This window comes from Mesoplodon densirostris, chromosome X (genome assembly GCF_025265405.1).
Source record: "Mesoplodon densirostris isolate mMesDen1 chromosome X, mMesDen1 primary haplotype, whole genome shotgun sequence".
In the NCBI taxonomy this organism is placed as follows: Eukaryota; Metazoa; Chordata; class Mammalia; order Artiodactyla; family Ziphiidae; genus Mesoplodon; species Mesoplodon densirostris.
The window spans coordinates 40,744,655-40,763,770 of NC_082681.1; the positions used below are offsets into that span (position 1 = coordinate 40,744,655).

At 39.4% G+C, this 19,116-nt stretch overlaps 1 protein-coding gene across 3 annotated transcripts in view; it reads left to right on the forward strand.

The window, feature by feature from the left end:
• AMMECR1 (AMMECR nuclear protein 1) overlaps positions 1 to 17,349 on the forward strand; it is a 110,036-nt gene extending 92,687 nt beyond the window's left edge. The window contains exons 4-7 of one of the 3 annotated variants that reach the window (XR_009530844.1): positions 9,188 to 9,278; positions 10,677 to 10,773; positions 13,014 to 13,293; positions 15,161 to 15,239. Coding sequence is in view for 2 of the 3 variants with exons in the window: in XM_060086868.1 (XP_059942851.1) it covers positions 9,188 to 9,278; positions 10,677 to 10,773; positions 13,014 to 13,128 (303 nt within the window). In the remaining variant the exon portion in view is untranslated. Of the gene's footprint in view, positions 1 to 9,187; positions 9,279 to 10,676; positions 10,774 to 13,013; positions 14,045 to 15,160 lie in introns of those variants that run through there. The other 2 variants (XM_060086869.1, XM_060086868.1) reach the window with 2 other exon arrangements.
• The last annotated feature ends 1,767 nt before the right edge of the window (positions 17,350 to 19,116 follow it).

The following is a 19,116-nucleotide window of genomic DNA, read 5'->3' on the forward strand; positions in this document are numbered from 1 at the left end:
CAAATTGGAACAGTGGTCCCTCCCTTATCATTGCCCGCATCATGATCTACTTATTGCCCTGGTAGGCATGAGAAGAATGAGGAGTGATTGAACTGGGGGAAAGAATTCATTGCTGATAAGTAGAAATATCTACCTGCAAGACTAAAATGATTGTTAAATGAGGAAAATTGCTCCCCTAGGGAGAAATCTGAAGTGATCTGCCTTGTGTTTGAACACGGAAACTTATCACCATTGTTCTGTGTTCTTCAATCGACAACACTCTCTTAATTCTGAATGGCAGCATGGCTGACAGACATGGCGCTTTAGAAAGAAAGAAAAGTTCATGCAGCATGTTGGAGTCCTCTAAAATGATACAGAGCCTAGAACTTGTATAGTTACACTATTTGGGAGCCGTGTTTCCTTTTAAAGATCTGAAAGAAGATAAAACCAATGACATCACAATCCCTGGAGTTTGACTCGTGGGATGATTCTAGGTGTATCATCTACTAGCTGCTCATTTTCAGGAAGATATAAATGAATAAGCTTTTTGTTTGTAGAAGAACTTGTATAGCAAGTATGCTACCAGTGATCCTGTGGGGAACCGATGTAGCAATTTGCTGACAGACGTCAAAATATTTTATAAATTGTAGTCAGGCATCTTTTATCTCTGCTTTAGAGACAAGATCATTTTGAAGGTATGAGGAAGAAATATTTTTTGTATTCTGAAGTAGATCTTCAGATCATATTTCAATAGATTACTGACATTTTCACAAACCATAAGGTACTTTTTGCTATATCTAGCTCCCCAAATCACTGAGATCTCACCTGTGTATACAGCTGTCACTTGTGGTCCTAAGGCAGATGGTTCCTTTTTAGCACCCAACACTTACATGGAATAAACCCATTCTGGGTGGGGCTGGCCAGCATCATCCTTATGTGATGCCAAAAGTCTGTCCCCAGACTATAAAGCTAGACCTCAAGCCCCCAGTCTCACTCTGTCCCTAAAGCATGCAAGCTTACTGGACTGCTGGTACTCAGAGAGCTGCACTTCACTTTGAAAGCACACCTCTTGAATGATCACAGCTGATTTCTGACGTGGTCAGTTGCAGTTAATAATAGGGCGCTTTTGTAGCAACCTTCATGAGTAAACAGATGAGATGAATAAGTCAGCTGCCATCATTATCTTGCATATATTTTAGAAGTTCATGTTCTTCTTTTCACCCTCTCTCCCCACTTAAAGGTTTACCTTTTTCTAGCTCCTTTTAATGTTCCACTGAAAACAGTGTTCCCATTCATACACAGATGATTAGCATGACTCACAAAGTCACCAAGTGAAATGACTTCTAGTGGTACATGTTCTGTCAACCCCCAATCCCTGGTTATTTTTTCCCAGCTGTGATATACACTATGTTTTGCTTCTATTCTAACTGAAGATTTCTGCCTTTTAAAAAAAAATACATAGGCTTCATATATCCAAGAAAATGTTTTTCACAGTATTTTCTCAGGGACCTTGAGGTTGTTGTATAAGATGTCACTATCATTATGATAATTTAGTCTTTGTCCTGATGCTCTACTTTAAATGTTTTTTCAAGTGCTGTGGAACATTGGGAAAGGAATGCTTCACGCTTCCTGGCCATCTAGAAAGAATTTGCTGTGAATCAACAATTCAATGTATCAGAAGCCTAGTGAGGAAGCAAGCCGAACAAAGTAAAGTGACTTCTAGAAGGTGATTTAATGCATAAAAATTTCCATTGGCTATTGATACTCTTAGTGAAATGGGCTGCTGTAGTCCATTCTCAGGCCTCCTCCAGCCGCTTCCTGCTTCCCTCCCAGTGTGTTGTTTGGTGGTGGGAACGTTTTCCTGCTTCTTCCCCCAAATCCATAAACTCTTCCACCCCTTTCCCTAGTAGTTGCATTCCAGTCTACTCTTTCCTGTACAGTTTGACTCTGTGTGTGTATCCCTGGCATTTGATAAAAAGAGAGTACTGAATTGTGGGAATGAGGGGACTCGGGTTCTCTTCCTAACGGCCACTACCCAGCTTGGTGACCTTTCTGGATCTCCGTTTCCTCACCAGGAAGCTGGAAAAGTTGGACTAGATAATTCCTAAGGTTTCTCTGGATGCTGACACAGTGTGACGCTGTGACTCCCGATTTAAAAATGGCTTGTTTCGTTTTACTTCCAGGGAATCAATCACTGCTAGCCGTTTAGAAGTCATAAGAGGTCCCTAACTTTTAAAATGGCCATTGCCAACTTAAATGTAGGCAACAAAGTGAAAGATAGTTCAGTTTTAAAAATTTTACATTCTAGATTTCTTTTTCACAGAAGGATTTTCTTTAGGAAGAAAAATACTCTATTCTAAACCATATATGCTTCTATTATATTACTGCATCATCCTCTAAGTCAACATTATATGTATAAATCTAAATTAAGCAAACATATTAGGGAGTGATTATTCACTTTACAAATAGATATTTTCCTTTGCAGAAGGACACACTATAGGGTTTCTTTACTATCCTCCTCATGACTTGAAGATTAATTCATTTACATAAGTTCAACCCATATGGAACTTTTTAGGAACAAATCTCTTTTGTAGACTGAGTAACACCGTATTGAGTCAGATACTCAATGTACAGTTGTAATGTGTATAAGATTTTTCTCAGTTTCTTATCAGGCAAACATTATTTTTATATTGGGTACATTTGCAAGAGGTGTTTTTCCCCCAGCCTTTGAAAAGCAAACTAAATCACATCTCTAGGTTTTAAGAAAATTTTATTACTTTAGTTTCCTTGTCTGTAAAGTCACCCCCTTCCTCATTCCCTTTTAAAAAATGGTAGGAATGCACTTTTCTAACTTTTGACAAAAAGCAGGCTTTTTATTTAAAGGTCACCTGTGTTGCCTGAACTTTCCTTGGAAAGCTTCAGGATGTTCAATTTTTAAGGAATGCTCATTATAATTAATCATTACAGAGAATAGGGTTTTTTTTCCCCTTAATTGCATTCTGAGCTGTCTCTTGTTCCCTGCAAAACCTTAGAGTAAGAACAGTTTCTTTCACTGCAAATGATATATAAACATGTTTGGCTTCATAGCTTTTCAGGGTACCTCTTCATTAGCCATGCTTTATTTTAAAATCTTAACTAATTCTTTAAGAGTTCATGGGGGTGATTATTAGCTAGTCCAGGTATTTTAGAGCTGCACGTCTATTAGTTAAAATACAAGTTTTCAGATTGTTGTTCAGTGGCCTTTGTGAAATAAATTGGTAGCCTTATGTTCCTGATAGACAAGATGTCTAAGTCTCCTACATCTCGTATATGACTCAAAATTGGCACTAATTGGTCTTTTGGTAAGCTCTGCAAAAGCCAAGAATTGGTCCATGGAGACCAAACTAATTTCTAAGCTAAAGGTGCCTGATTTGCAGGGATTTTAGAGAAGTGCAGCTTATATGTATTTTGGTCAAGGAGACCTTTGCAGTTGTTTTCACAAAATAACAACAGGGGGGGAAAAAAAACCTCAGCTGAGGTAGATGGTGAAGTGGAGTTTTTATAGTAGAATATATTAAAAGGTTACTTGTGCCCAAGTGATGGTTTTGCAGTCAATTACCCTTTTTGATTTATTTTTGTAGTATTTCTTGTGCTTTTAAGAGCTTCTCACTTGAAGGAGATTTGAAAGCAAGTACAGCTACAGGAACTGGTCAGATAATGGATAAAAACAGCCTAACAGTATAGTCCTTGGTGACATCTCATTTGGTTCAAGAGAAGATTATTTTTTAAGTCACGAAGGCAAGAGTTGTCTCTAGATGGTACTAGGATTACACGTCATCTTTATTTTCTCCTTTACACTTTTCAAAAGGGATTTTTTTTGTAATATGCATGTACTATTTTTATAAACAAAAAAATCCATGTTTATAATTTTTAAGGTTTACAAAAGTAAAAATTACTGAGAAAAAAACCCTGAATTGCAGCAACACTGTTTTTAAAATTTATTATTTGGCCAGATTCTGAAGTGTTAATTGTTAACCATTGTTAATTGTTAAGTGTTAATTGTTAATCAGATGAGCACTTTCAAAACTTCAGACTTACTTCTGAAGTTGATGGGTGGATTAAAGTGATGAGGAATCACAACTTTGAGGATTTGATGGGCAGATCTGGACAATTAATACATAGTCGACATTATTTTTGTGTAGTCGACATTATCAGGATTGGGGGAAGTGTTTCATTAGGATCTGTGCAACTTGTCATCAGCCTTTATGATGAAAATGCTAATTTTTCTTGCTCAAATAAGAACTCTTCTTGGTGGAGACCCAAGTTTGGAGTATTTTCTTCTTTTATGTGGAATTTGCGTTCATTGGGAAGAGGAAGAGTCAGTCTGCAGAAGGCTGAGCTGGGGATGGGGCAAAAGGTACCGTGGGGCTATGAGTGAATGAGTTGAAGGTGCTGCATTATGGGTTTTGTGCTTTCAGGCAAAAATATCACTTGTGGCTTTGTCTTCCTACAAATATTAGAAACACCAGACTCTGGGTCAGACCCATGGGTTGTCCAATGCAGTGTTTGTTTCTGTCCATGGTACCATAGGCTGTTTTGTGAGACAGCATGTGTGTCTCCTGTGATGCCAGCCTCTAGAAGTTAGGGGGTGTCCTCTCCTTAGAAACAGAGTCCTTCCATTCAATTCAATGGAACTGGCATACTGAGCCTGGCAGGTCAGTCTTACATGAATGACCAGCAACTGGCTGCTTTGTTAATTGCAAAGCCTGTTTTGCCAAATGATATCAGCAACAAAGCCATGTCAGACAAACCTTCGATTCTTTGACCTCCTGATATTTTTTATTTTATTCAAGGTGAACCCACTGAAAATCAGTGGAGTGAGCTATGGCCATACCGTTACAGGGAAACCCAACATTTGGTTCTGAAAATGGGGATGAGTGGGACTAACTGTGACATTGCTAAGATAGGATGAACCTGAGGAAGTAAATTGGTTTTATTGGCCAGGATGTGATCAGGGGCAGATTTAGCTTTGAGGGTCAGGACTGTGTAGGTAATTGGGGACCCAAATGGTCCAAGGCTTGCATGGAGCCTACTCCACTTAACCAGAGCACATTTTATACTCACTGATGCTTTTAGCCAGATGACATTTTCATGTTTCAGCATATCCAGATTGTTGGCTTGCTGATTAGGCTCACAAGTAAAAGCGAGACCCTTTTGTAGTGCTGCTAGTGAATTATAGGACTAACACTTGCCTTATAGACAGACTAGGGTGTTTTAAACTTTGTGCAATTGAGCAGAGCATAATATGGACTATGTATTATAATGAGGAGGGAGAGGGCACTTATTTTTAATGTTTCTGCGTTGAGAGTCACTGCATTAGGGGGTAATAGTTTTAAATGAAGCCACATTTCTAACAAGGGACCAGATAACAAGGATAAATGAAATCTGCAGACAGTCTAGAAGCTTCATTTTAGCCATTATTTATAATCTCTTCTCCTACCAAACCTTTTTACTATGTAGCAAAATTGATTAATTTGCGTGTATCTCTTCCCTGTGCCCACATGCTCTCTGACAGAGCAGTGAACAAATAGAGAGATGGACAAGAGAGGAAAGAGGATGAGGCCGAGGCCAGGGGGAGTTGGGGATGCATAATCCCCACACTGAATAATCAACTCCAGAATAATCAAGATATATTTTAGGGTCCTAACATTAATCTTGATATTTAATCATTCTGGGTGATGTTAAAAACAAAAGATTGTATAATAGCATTAATAAAAATCACTTGCTTTGGAAAGGTTCAGAATAAATATGGCTTTCTTTTTAACATGAAATAGGGATCTGTTGAACTGCTCTTAATGTTCGCTCACAGCACACACAGATACAGCTCTGTTTAATTCCATATCCTCTTATCTATAAGTCCTACATTTAATTTGCTACCATTCGAGTTGATTTATAGCTTTGCTTAGCAAAAGTACAGTCTTGATTAAAAGGACATTATCACAGCTGATGGACCTTGAAAGCATTTTTCTCCCCAGACCTTCTAATAATTCTGAAAATGACCTGAAGACTCCGATAAGGCTAGATTTGCACGTCTCCAGCTTTTGCTCACCTGGCTGTACTTTGGGCAGTGGTGGTTAGGGGTGTTTGGTGACATAGTTTTCCCATATGCTAACTCCTTATCCATCCTGAGAAATGGAAAGTTACTGCGATAGAGTTTTCTAGCAAGTTTGCTTCAAGGAATCCCAGACCCCTGGTTAGCTGATCTCTTACTAGCTGATCATTGCAGCTAGAGCCTTTGTCTCTTGGGATGCTGCTGGCCCGAAGGATTCTCCAGTCTGTTGAAGGGAGGATTCAATTATTATACACGAGGGTTCCATTTTGGAGTTGCAGCTGTGACAGATGCCTCCCTCCAACAGTGCAGAATTAGTTTTGGTGCTCATTTCAGTGGAGATGACTTAATTTGCAAAGCCAGTGATTTCCACAGGTTGGCCAGATTGGGTCAGTCTCCACAGCAGGCCATTTTCCACTCTCCTGTTTTGATTGCGCAGTATGACTACTTGGTGGCGTCTGTGGTTCTGGGAGCAAGATGCTGTTGCTCAACAGGTGACAAAAGGCTATTATACTTTGATTCTGTTCAGAACATTATTACCATTCTCCTGATTCCACTAGTTGAAAAAAAAGTGAGTGACTCTGGCTTTGGCTTTATATCTCTGTGGAGTATATTTTTGACCTACGAAATAAGTTATTTCTCACAAAGGAATCACTTGAATATCACCATACCTGCAGTGAAATTTACAGGGGCTTTCGATTGTTCAGAATCGTAGGAACACAGAAAAGAATTAAAAATTATAAATGTGGTACTAATTCAAAATGGGGGAATTTGGGTAATTTTTTTCATGTCAAATTTGATGGTGGGGCCTTCTCAAAATACAACAGTAAATCAGTTTTATCCATGAGTAATTTTTATTTTGGTCAACATGTCCTTCCAGTTTGGTCTTAACCTCTTCATATGCATATATCTTTATTAAGATATTATTTGCATACCATGCAATTGGTCTTACCTCTTTTCGTTTTTAAATTACTAGGCTTCAAAATCTCTGTCATTTTTGTTGAATAGCACAGAATGTACTCCTATGAAGAAAGGATTTATGTCTAAATCACCTCCAATTTGCCTAAATCACTTTTTTCCCCCAATACTTAGCCACAGTTTGTCAGAGCTAGACTGATTATTAGAGGTTATCTAGTTAACCCGGAATAAAGATCACCTGGGGAGTTATTCTTTTTACAAACTATACTTGCTGAAGCAGGAAACCTGAAATTCTGATAACCTTTGCAGCCCTCACCCCGACCCCATACCAATTAAACAGCACTGATTGAGTCTAACATTCTCATCTCACAGACAGGGAAACAGTCTTCCTCTCACAGTTTTGATGAGACACCTTAATAAACACCAAAACTCTTTTCAATTTTAACATGACAGATTTTTGGTACATTGAGTTGAAGTTGCAGAATTCACCTCAGTGAATGATGGGAGCATAAATTATTTATGCCATATGTTTTTAAAAACAAATTATGAAGGATCTAATATTGTTGAAGGAAAAAATTTCAAAGTCACTGATCAGAAAGTCAGTATACAGAAACTGTTGCAAATTTGTCATTGTCTCCATAACGTGTCAGGCACTAGGGAGATTAGTAGATGTCCTTTATCCTGGAAATGCCTGATAGCTAAGCATTCATATTTCTTCTCGGCTGTCCATAGTCATTTCCCACAGGGTATGAGAGGCCTTACTGTGTTAGTCTTTAAACAGCTGCCCTGATTGCATTTTCAGCAGAAGGATATTCATAAGAATACTGATATTAGGTAGAAGAAATAGCCACAGAGATAGGCTTTAATAAAAAAAAACATCAACTGCTCAGAAAATCTGACAGACTCTAATGGATGGATGTGTGAAGACCTGGGGAAAAATAAAATGGATTTTCCAGAGGACTTCTTATTCCCTGAAAAACTGGGAAATTTCAGGCTAAGCGCAGAAGAAACAAAAGAAGTTTTCATGGACCCCTTTTCCTCTTCTAGACCTTTATTACCTCCATACAGATGAATGGATATAGCCACCTGCTCTGAAAAGAAGCCCCTTTCTCTGGTAAAAATGTTTACCTGGTCTTAACATCTTCCCTCCTGGACCTTGGACAACCTTAAACTCCACCTGGGAACCCTTGATCTAAGGCAACCATAGATTTGGGAGAGCAGAATGGAGTTGTTATACTTTTGAAATGTCATTTTTGTTATCAATGTATATAAAGAAGACAAGAACTTTTTGTGATCTTTAGCACTATACACTATTCTATGTGAGACTTGACGGGAAAGGACAGATTCCTTTTGATTGAATGCTAATCAAAGAAAAAGTAGATTACTTTCTTAAAACATTAGCAAGAAATTGCCCACACTTACTTAGGAGACCACCTTTTTTAGGGTACCATCAAAAGTTTGTCTTTCACATAATAAAGTTATAGTGGTCTCTGGGTTAGTATATAAGAAACTGTGTAAAAATGCCCTGCCCCAAAGTCATTTGAAATCTTTATTGCTCTCGGATTTGGCAGCAGTGTTGTAGATATACAGTGAGGGTTTACCACCTGCGCACTTTAAGCCATAATACATTTTTTTTAGAAATACCGTAATGGGTGACGATGCAGGATCTGATTGTTAGATTTTTTTCAGGCTTATCTGTGTTTGTTTATCTACATATAATTCAAGGTTTCAAAGAGACTAGACAGTTTGGGAAGAGAGTCAGCAGTCCCAGAAGTTTTGGAACTCAATCTGAAATGGTGATTATCCCTGAAAGCAGGATGGTTGCTTGCTATCTCTCTGAAGTCGGTTCCCTTGGTCTAGTTCCTCATTGTCATGAGCCACAATTTGGGGGCGGGGGCAGGACTCTTGCCATCATCGATTGTCTTATTCTACACACAGCCCAAGAATGGTGGTCCTGGTTCCAAACAGAATGGCATAACCCGGTGCATGCTGGGCACATGCAAAAATCAGTGTTTTCAAGTCTCCATGGCCATCATAATGGCCTTCAATCCTCAAAGTCAGTGTTTCGGAAAGAGAAAACAGATATGCCCTTCCAAAAGCAAGGGGAAAGGAAGAACTGCATTCTCTGAAAGTTAAATTATAACTTTTTCTTTTTGTTTCTATGAAGAAGACTGTACTAATAAATCTGCCAATTTCTTTCAGGTGGGTGTACATGGCATTAGAATAGAATTCATCAATGAAAAAGGATCAAAACGCACCGCCACCTACCTACCGGAGGTTGCAAAGGAGCAAGGTCACTGTTGTACTTTATTTCATATGATCTAGTGAAGAATTTAAACAAATAATACATATTGAAATGCGCTATCTGACCTTGCAGTTATATCTGGTAATTGATTACTGTCAGATTATAAGAAATGACTCTTCCATCGCTGCCACTGCAATGTCTGTATGAAATCGGTGAATTACACAGAAGTTGACTCTCTGCACTGAAGTTTGGCAGCAAAAACATATAAAAGTATGCTTTCAAAAAAAGCATAGATTTGTAAAAGTTGGGCTTTATTTTAGGCGATGGTTTGCTATGAATTTTAAGTGCCATTTTCCCATATTCCACTGGGCTGTAGCCTTGTGGCATAAACAAGCCTTTAGTTGGACGATCAGCCACACCGTTCATTGTCAGTATCAAATGTTTCCTTCTTAGGTGGTTGCCATTACTCCTTCTGCTACTATTAAGATTGTAAGTGTCCCATGAAGAAAAGGAGCATTGAGAATACATGAGCTATTCGTGTTTTATATGTTCCTAGTCAACAAACGTTTTTCGATTTTACAGATATAGCACAAACCTTTATGAACTACCAGTGTAACACAAAATAACGTTTCACTCTGTAGTATCTTGTCCTTTCTAGCCACTACTAAATTATAGTTTCATGTTAGTTGAAATGAATACCCCTTCTTTATCTCATGGAGCTTTTCTTCTCATCAGAAAGCATTGGTAATTTGGTTTTCCCATATCTGTTTCATATAAATATGATATATAACTACAAAATTGAATATCATTAAACCCCCAAATGAGAGCGTTAGTCTTTAAAGCAGCTATCTGCAGATTTATTTGGGTTGCTTTCGAAAATTTCTTAATTCTGTAGTTCTACTGACTCTGTAAAACATACATAAGAGGTCGAGGGCCTCGGGTATGAGTGTGCATCCTGTGTCAGAACCCATAAAAATGCCTTTGAACGCTGCACACAGATGCACTTGATAGCCTGCAGAAGATATGGTTAGAAATGGTGATTACCGTGAGTTAGTGTGGGAGTCCTAAGTACTACTGAGTTGGCTCAGTGAGGCTTTTCCTTCCCTTTTAAAAATGTCACCGTTAAAGGAGAGTACAATGTTTGTGGCTTGTTACTGAGACACGACCAAGCAGTTACTGCCAGCCAGCCTCTTAGGCTCCTTGCCTTCGAATGTGGTTGAGATAAAGTAGCCAATGTTGCTAGCCAGCAGGGATAGCTAGAATTTAAGGTGTGCTGTGGTGTCCCTGCTTCTGTACAGGATGAAATCTTAGCTCTTCTGTGTGACTGTTTTTAGGACCAAAGGGGTCGGTGACAATGATAGCTGACCTCTACAGTCATTTTGTATTTAACCAAAGGTGCTTGTTACATGTGCTTGACTGGTATTTTATCTGGTCTGCTCTCCACAGGATGGGACCATATTCAGACCATAGACTCCTTACTGAGGAAAGGAGGATACAAAGCTCCGATTACTAATGAATTCAGGAAAACCATAAAACTGACCAGGTACAGAAGGCATTTCCTAGTGCAAGGCTGTTCACAGTAGTACATTTTGATGCGTATACCTATAACCTTTTGATTTCTTTGGTCTCTCTAACTATACTTGCTTCTCTTTTCTGAAACAGAGTGGAAATGAATGGCAGGGCTGTACTGAGGGTGAATACAATGAACTCTGCTTGGCAGTAAAGCCCATATGATGTATGAGCCCATCCTTCGCATCGTAGCTCTGTGGGCTTACTCTGGCTTTGTTAAAGCAAGCCCTCTGAGCCTTTAGACTACATTATTGAAGAAAGTTGCCTGAATTAGAAATTGGCCAGCTTTTGACATTGCTTAGCAGAACCCCAGGATCCTGATAAGCAGTCCTCAAATTTGAATTTCACCTTAGAATTTTGGCAGTGATAGAAAGCTTGCAGAAAAACACAATTGAGCTAGACTCACAAATGCTAAATGAATTTCTGCATGGGCTCCTAGGGGTACTTATTTAAAAAGGAAAATATCAAACATTTTGGGAAAATGGGTTGCTGTTTCCATTTCTTTTAATTCCACAAAACCACATTGAATGCCTATAGTCTAAAAATGGACTATTCTCAGCTCTGAGGAGTTACAAATTTGAAAATGCCTGCATTGCTGCCCTCTCTGAGTTCATGTTCTAGGAGAATAGAAGGGCATGTACAAAAATAATTATTAATATACAGCAGAATGTGATAGATGATATGAGATCATAGAGTAGGGAAAGAGGAATTCCAGGAGGGGGTTGAGGATAACAGAAAATTTCAAAGAGGAGGTAGATGTGAGGCTGGGCTTGAAGAATGAGTAGAATATTTGACAGGTGGAGAGTGGGGGAGGAAAGGGATTAACTTAAACAGAACTTGGTGAGTCAAGGCATGTAGGTGGCGAAGTATGGGGCAAGTTCTAAGGAATCTTCAATAGTCTGATTTGGTTGGTCTCTCAGTGTACATAGAGAAGGTGGTCACTGGGGAAAATATGGCCCAAAAGGTAGAGAGTAAGAAGTTTAAACCTGATGCTATAGGCAATTGGTAACCATTGAAGGGTTCTGAACAGATGGATTTGGGGAAGTGTAAGATTACAATTGGAAACAGGAAAAATAATTAGGAGACACTGTTATTATCTAAGAATCTGTGGCAGCAATCCAAAGAAGGTGAAATGGGAGCCTTAACACGAGCTGTGGCAGTGGGATGGGAAGAAAGGAAGGAAAAAACATACTGTGGGAAAAATGAAAGGACTTAGTCATCATTTGGAAGTAGGGAAGAGGAGCCAGTCAAGGCTTTCATCTCAATAAAAGGGACCAAGGCAGTCCCTTTCACCAAGAGAGGGACCACGTTGGGGAGAGTTACATTAACATATTGATTCTGGATTTGAAGTGCTTCCTAGGCTATCTGTATAGAAATGTCCAATAGGTCACTGAAAATATACGTGTGTAGAGCTCATGGCTAGAGATGGTGATTTGGGATCATCTGTAAAGAGTTCATAGTTGAAGCTGTGAGGCAGGAGTTCACTGAGCCAGGACAGAGCGTAGGGGCAGAAGAACTGAAGGTAGAAATGTAGGAAACTCCTACAAGGCGAGGGTAGGATGAGTAGTCAGAGAGATGGGGAGCAGTGGCTTCTGAAAGAGCAGTTTCTGCGGAAGCGTGGCAGTAGAAGCCAAGAGGCACAGGGCCGAGGAGTGGTGTGAGATGAGGGATCGAAGGTAGAATATACACGTTACTCTTCTGAGAAGTGTGGCAATGAAAAGAAACCTGAAGGTGGGGGGAAAGAGGATTGAGATACCACGATCAAGACAAGTTTTTTGTTGCTACTGTTTTCCATTAATGGCAAGACCTGAGACGTGTGGACAGAAGGAAAGGAATGGTTAAAGAGGAAGCAACGGAAGATCCCGGAAGAAAAAGTAGTCAAGTAAATGCAATGCATACATGACAGTAATAGGCTGGCTTTCCTCCGTTCTTTCCTGTTAGCAAACCGGAGCTGAGGGGGCAATACAATTTCTAGAACAATTTAAACAAGGAGTAGTAGAGTGCAAAGAGCACTGGACTCAGACTCTGGATTCCTGGGTTCTGATCTCAGCTTTGCTGCTTATTAGCTGTGTGACAGTGGGCAAGTCACTTCTTCTCTCTAGGCCTCTGTTTCCTGATCTAGAAAATTATCTCTAAGGGTCCCTCCTAGCTCTGACATTCACATGTCACCTATTTCGTGATGTTAACTTTGTCTCTTCCCTAACTTTCTTTCAGGTACCGTAGTGAAAAGATGACCTTGAGCTATGCTGAATACCTTGCTCATCGCCAGCATCATCATTTCCAAAATGGCATTGGGCATCCCCTTCCGCCATACAACCATTATTCCTGACACTGAGCCACACAACCAGTCACTGGGCCTCTCTGCAGACCTCTTACCAGGAGACCCTACCCCTTCTTGGTCTAGCTATCTCTTTTACTGTACCATTTTATGATGATAGTTTCCGTTGCCATGGTGAAGCTTCGACATCGTCAGTTAAGATCATCATGGTAACGGGTAGGAAAATGGCATTTATTAAGATGATCGTGTTTTATTATTTTAGATCATTGATTTTTTTTTTGCAGCATATATGAATTTTGGGGTTTTCTTTCCTTACAATATTATATGGAATTTTGCTTTGCTATCTCAGTCAGGTTTGTCTTTCTGTCCTTCTTGCCTTCCTTCCTGTCTTCTTTCTTCTCTTCCTTCCTTCTGTTGACTGTGGATGGAAGAAATCATGCAGTTTCTAAGGATTTCATTTAGGTGTTTCTTTCATCTTCCTCAGTAAGATAGGTAATTTTTGATAGCTGTGTTTGGGAGTAATTCATATCAGATTCAGGTATTTGTATATTACTCTTGAATTTGTCTGAAATTCATTTTGCTATGACAGCTTAGTATGTGGGTCTTCACTGTTTAAGTATATGTTTTTCCCATGGTTAGAATAGATGAACTTTTGTTCTAGTGTAGAACATTCGAAGGTCCATGATAGGACTTGTCACAGAGAGTGAGAAATCATTTATGCCTATTGTGCTGGTTATCACAAGAAAAACTGCCTCATCACTTTATAGAACCAACTTACAAACTAAAACACTGTTTTAAGAAAGTACAAGCTACCTTTGAAATATGCTACAGAAATTATTTTGAAAAGCAGCGAATATCAGGAAGAGAGCAGATACAGAATTTAGTGCCTTTGAGAAGAATATAATTAAGTGGAATTAAGAGGGGTTAGAAGAAAGGCAATTTAGAGAAATATTCTTAAAAATTTTATTGTTTCTATATGTGAAACAACAGATTAGACAAATAGCTTACTCTTAAGTATTTTTTTAAGCTGAAAAAAATTTATTTTGAGCAAATAACCAAAAAGAGACATGTGTCTATTATATATTAATTTAAATTTGTTAGCTTTAGGTTTCAATAAGTCATGATTGGCCAGAGACAATTTTAGCTACCATTTAAAGAAACAGTAAAGATAATCTAGTGAAACAAAAGTTAATACATGTCATGATTTCAGACATGTTTGTCATGGGGACAATACTGGAGTTTTAGAAATACTATAAAATTGCTTGAATCTCTTTCTGCACTACATACTTTTGATAGAAACACATTTACTATATCGATAAGATGTTATGTTACCCCTGTAAAAACGGAGTTGGCATTTAGATACGATATAGTTGTTAGAGCCCAGCTCATTTGCAGGGCTAGTCTTCCCATGATGCATATGCAGAGAACTTCCTAATGTCAACAGGAGGTCCGTATGTATATCCCCAGGAAAAATGACAGATGATTCTGGAGAAAGATTACCTTCATTTTATGGTAGTAAATATATATGTGTGTGTGTGTGTGTGTGTGTGTGTGTGTAAAATTTTTTTCAAACAGGAAATATTTCAAGTGATGAATATAAGTGTGGTGCAGAATATATAGTCTAAAACTATGAGATGTCACTGAATATCAAGATGGCATAGCTTATACATGTAGTTGCTGTGACAAGTGACAGACTGCTAGTTCAGAATTTGAAAACCCTTGTCTAGTTTGTGAGATTAATTGGCTGAATTCCTTCTGCTTGTCCTTATGGCACAGCAAACTGCTTTTGTTTTTGATGAGAGTTCTCAGAAGTTTGTTGGTATTCCTTCGTCCGCAGCATCTGTTGTTGGAATAACCATTTTCAGTCGTGATGCCTTAACCAAGAAGCCAATTGTTAGCCTGAAATGGAATCTCGGTAGCTAGTTCCACTGAACCTAGAGATTAGTCAGAGAAAGCTAGCTGCTGGGCTTTAGAAAGGGATTTTGAGTCCTTTCATTTCTACTTGGGAGCATTTTGGAGCAGATTAGTCTTTCAGTATAAAAACAAGTGGCTACCTGATGGAAATTTTTTCTTGCCCTTATAGGGAAACTGAGCACAAGCTGAATGATATTGTCTGCTGCAAGAAAAAAAAAGTAAATAAAACAAGCAAACCGAAGAGAGACAAAATAGACCAATATTGATCCATCTTATCTATCATCTCATCAGTTCAACAGGCTCCTCATCCTGGGTGAGCTCATGGTTAGAAGTTTTTTTGTTTTTAAAGAAAAGATCTATTCCATACGTGTGTGTGTATACTTACAATACATACATATGTGTGTGTTTATGTATTTAACGGTGCTAATCAATTTTGAGCAGGTCACGTGACTGGTCATGCGGACTCTAAAATCGTGTCAGATTTTTAAAAATTCTTGATATATGCAGATGTTACACAGATTTTCTTACCAGTGTAATAATGTTATACTGAAGAAATAACCATCCTGCAGGCTTCAGAGGACGAGGTCAGCAATATTTCCCACCGTGGCTTGGGGGAAAAGGATAGTTTTGTCTCCTTTTGTGTTCAAATTAATGCACAGTGCATTTTTGTGTCTAAGTAGCTGTTGACTAAAAGACTTTGTAGTGTAAAGGGTGTTATACAAACTTGTAATGGTGTGCTTCAAACAAATGCTAGACCCTTTGACCTTTGTCGTATATTACAAAGCTGTTAAATATGTAGTTTGAATTAACTTTGAACATGTTGAAATATGTAGCATGTGTTTTTAACTCAGACGAAGATTCTGACTGCACAGGTTGTGTTCTAGCCAGTTGTGGTTTATTTGTGCAGAAACACAAATGTGAATTGCACTCTTGTCACCAGAATATTGTGTAAGTTCAGTGATCTCTAAACAGCTCAGAAGTAATACTTGAACTTCATTTGAGTAGCACAAAGTTTACATAGCCCCCCTTTTAAATGTTAATTAGTTCCATTTATGTTTTCCGTTTTCAGATGCAACTGGGTATTTTTTTCCTCTTGGAAAATAGTACGTATTTTACTTTGGTATGTAGCAACAGGCTTCCATTTCTGGAAGGGTTTTCTTGTTCTTAAAAAAGGTCAGCCAGGTACCAGATTCTAGAAGAACAATTGCCCCTCCCCCTCCCCCCCATTAAGTGGCCTTCTGACTGCACGAGAAAATGTGCTACTGCCCTGCCCGCTCCAGTCTCCGGTGTGATTGATGGAGGAAGTGCAAGGCTTGCTCTTTACCCGCCCCCCCGCCCCACTTAAGGCAGTTATAAGAGTTTCAGTCCAGAGCATACAGCCCCAGTGTGCAGCACACCGGAAGTTTGTATACTGGCCTCTGTTCATGTCTTCAAATGTGCAGGAAATCCGAAACTGTCATCTGGAATAGGCTCCATCTCTTGTGTGTGTTAGATCAAACCAAAGAAGCCCCCAGCCATGCCCAAATGCTGCTCCAAAAGCCTGCCTTCCAGTCCTTACAAAAACCTTGCAGGATTAAATGTGTTAACTTTTTTATTTTTGTACAGTTTCTAAGTGATTTTTGCTAGTGATGTTAAAATGAATTAAGTTAAATTGAATTAAGTTTATTTAAATGGAGGAGGTGCTCACACCTCCTCCATTTAAATAAACTGGTGACTTTCCTTTTATTTTATAAAAGCAGAAACCCGTTGTGTGCCTCTCGATTTAAGGGTTTCTGATTACATTATTCTTAAGACCAGCATTGATCCTTTATATACAAAGATATGTTTTCCTTGTTTTTTATTACTGTTTCAGAAGAAAATAAACCTTTTATTTTGCTCTGGACCCAGTAACTGCGCTGGTACATAGACGCACTGAGAAAACAAACTTTTGTAACCACCTCTGACTGTTTTTGTATATGAAAGTTGATTACTTTTGAAATATTTGGATCTAGTTTCTAAGTTATTTTTGTGTTTTATATGTTCCCCAAAATTACTTTGAATCAGTCACCAGCATAATGAATTCTTGGTGATGCAGTGGTTGAGACTTGTAATGAGCAAAGCTACCTGGAGTAGCTCTTCTCCTCGTCCCTTTCTTAGTACCCTGTTTTTTGATTACAGTAAGACATCACAGATTACCTGAAACCCCTTCAAGTATAACTAGATCCTCCTTCCTTCCACATTTAATTGCTTAATAGTTTGAAGAAACTATTGGAAATGGGCATTTTATATGACATGTATGGCTTTAAAATATTACAAATGAAGACAAAGAAAAATGGGAAGGTTTATGTGGGTCTGTAAGGTATGGCTGTGGAAAGATATTGTAGTAGTTTTGACACTATTGTTATTACCTTTAAAATCATTTACCCAATAAAATGTTAAAACTGAGTTACCATTTGTGGTTTCTTTCTTTAAGGGGCCTCATCAGAGGATTTGGGGCTCATGGGTACTTCTTACTAAAAGCTAACAAACAGTTGAAGCCTTTGAAATACTATACTTAGGAAATGATACGGATTTCTCTCCAAACTGGCACTTGGGAAACCTCATCTGCTTACAGTTGCTCCCTACCGTATGATTTACCTATGTCATTCTTCTACCCAGCCGTGAATCCTGGCCTGGTGATACAGTAGTCTGGCCTTTATCGGGCACCCTACCCTGGCCACGGATCTGAGGCAAGCAGCAGACTTGAATTCCAGTGGTGGCATGGCTATACTTAAGCCCGCTCCAGATTTCTTCCAGATCAGTGTATTGCTGGGTGTTTCCCTTTGTGAGCTGGTAGGGGGCAGTAGCAGTGCCATCCAGCACAATCATCTGGTGAGGTGGGAAGGCTTTCTTCTGCCATCAAGGCTTTGCCACTATTTTCTCAGTACCGGACAGAAACTGAACATGCCCAAGATGTGGCCACTCGGAGCTTGTCCACACTCGTACACACACTGGGCACATCACACACGTAAACGTATTTCCAGTTTTCCAGTTCCAGAGTGGTATGAGGTGAACCCTATTCACCACTTGAACTTGGGGAGAATGTCTTGAGTATCGGGCAAGGCGACTAGTGCTACTGCCTTCCAAGGGCCAGATGGGAGCTTGCTTCAAGCAAGGGATCTCTCGGTGTGCTACCTCTATCAGCTGTTGCCTTACCTCTTCCTCTATGGAAAGGTCATCAGGGACATTGCTGACATACCTCTGGCTCTTTCTAAATCATTTGCTGTCTCAGTTTCATCATGCATATTTCAGGATTAATTTCTAATGAATATATGCAGGACAATTTTCTGTTACGTTGCCCCAAAACCCCACTCCCCATGTGAATTTGATGACACGTGCTAATGTCAATCACAGTGGCTAAAAACAGCCATCTCGGCTCTACAGGACTATTGTGGTTTGGAGTAGTGCTCCATTAAGGCAGCCATCTGCTCAGGGCCAGTTTCATCATTCATGTTTAATGGTACACAGGATTTTTTAATGATTTAGACGATATTAATAGGTTCAGGTAGAATGAAGTAATTTAATGAGCCCACAGCATTCTCTTTTTATAGCATTAGTGGTTAACTCAGGGGTCTGGACAGATTTCAACTTCAGGAATCACACTCCACCTACCTAAATTCTCCCCAGAGTTTCAGCATTTCCTCTTTAGACTTCATGCCCCACTGGGCACCTTTTAAATTGCTCCACTGCTTCAGAGGGCAAGTGTGACTGTGTGAGTTGTGGCAGTTCCTCTCTGTTGATGGAAAATACTGTCATATCCAAGGGGTACCATCACTGTGAGCTGGGGGGAAGTCTGCTGTGAGGAAACCACACCTGGTCTCAGAGCTGCCAGTCAGGAGCGCCCAGTGGATGACTGCCATTCAGAGAGTGGCTTTCCCACTTTCTGCAGCTCTGACCACATGAGCCGAGACAAGTGTGAGTTTGGACCAAGCTCTCATGGCTTCCCATCTGTCTGCCCAGGCTTTTCACCTGCCAGAGGAATAGCTGAATGGGAGGATGAAACGGAGGCAGGCCCTGGGTATACTGCTTTGGCTACTATATTCAGCGGCCTTCCTTGATCCCTTTAGCGCATGGTACAATCCCGTTCCGAACCCCCAGCCTGTTGGA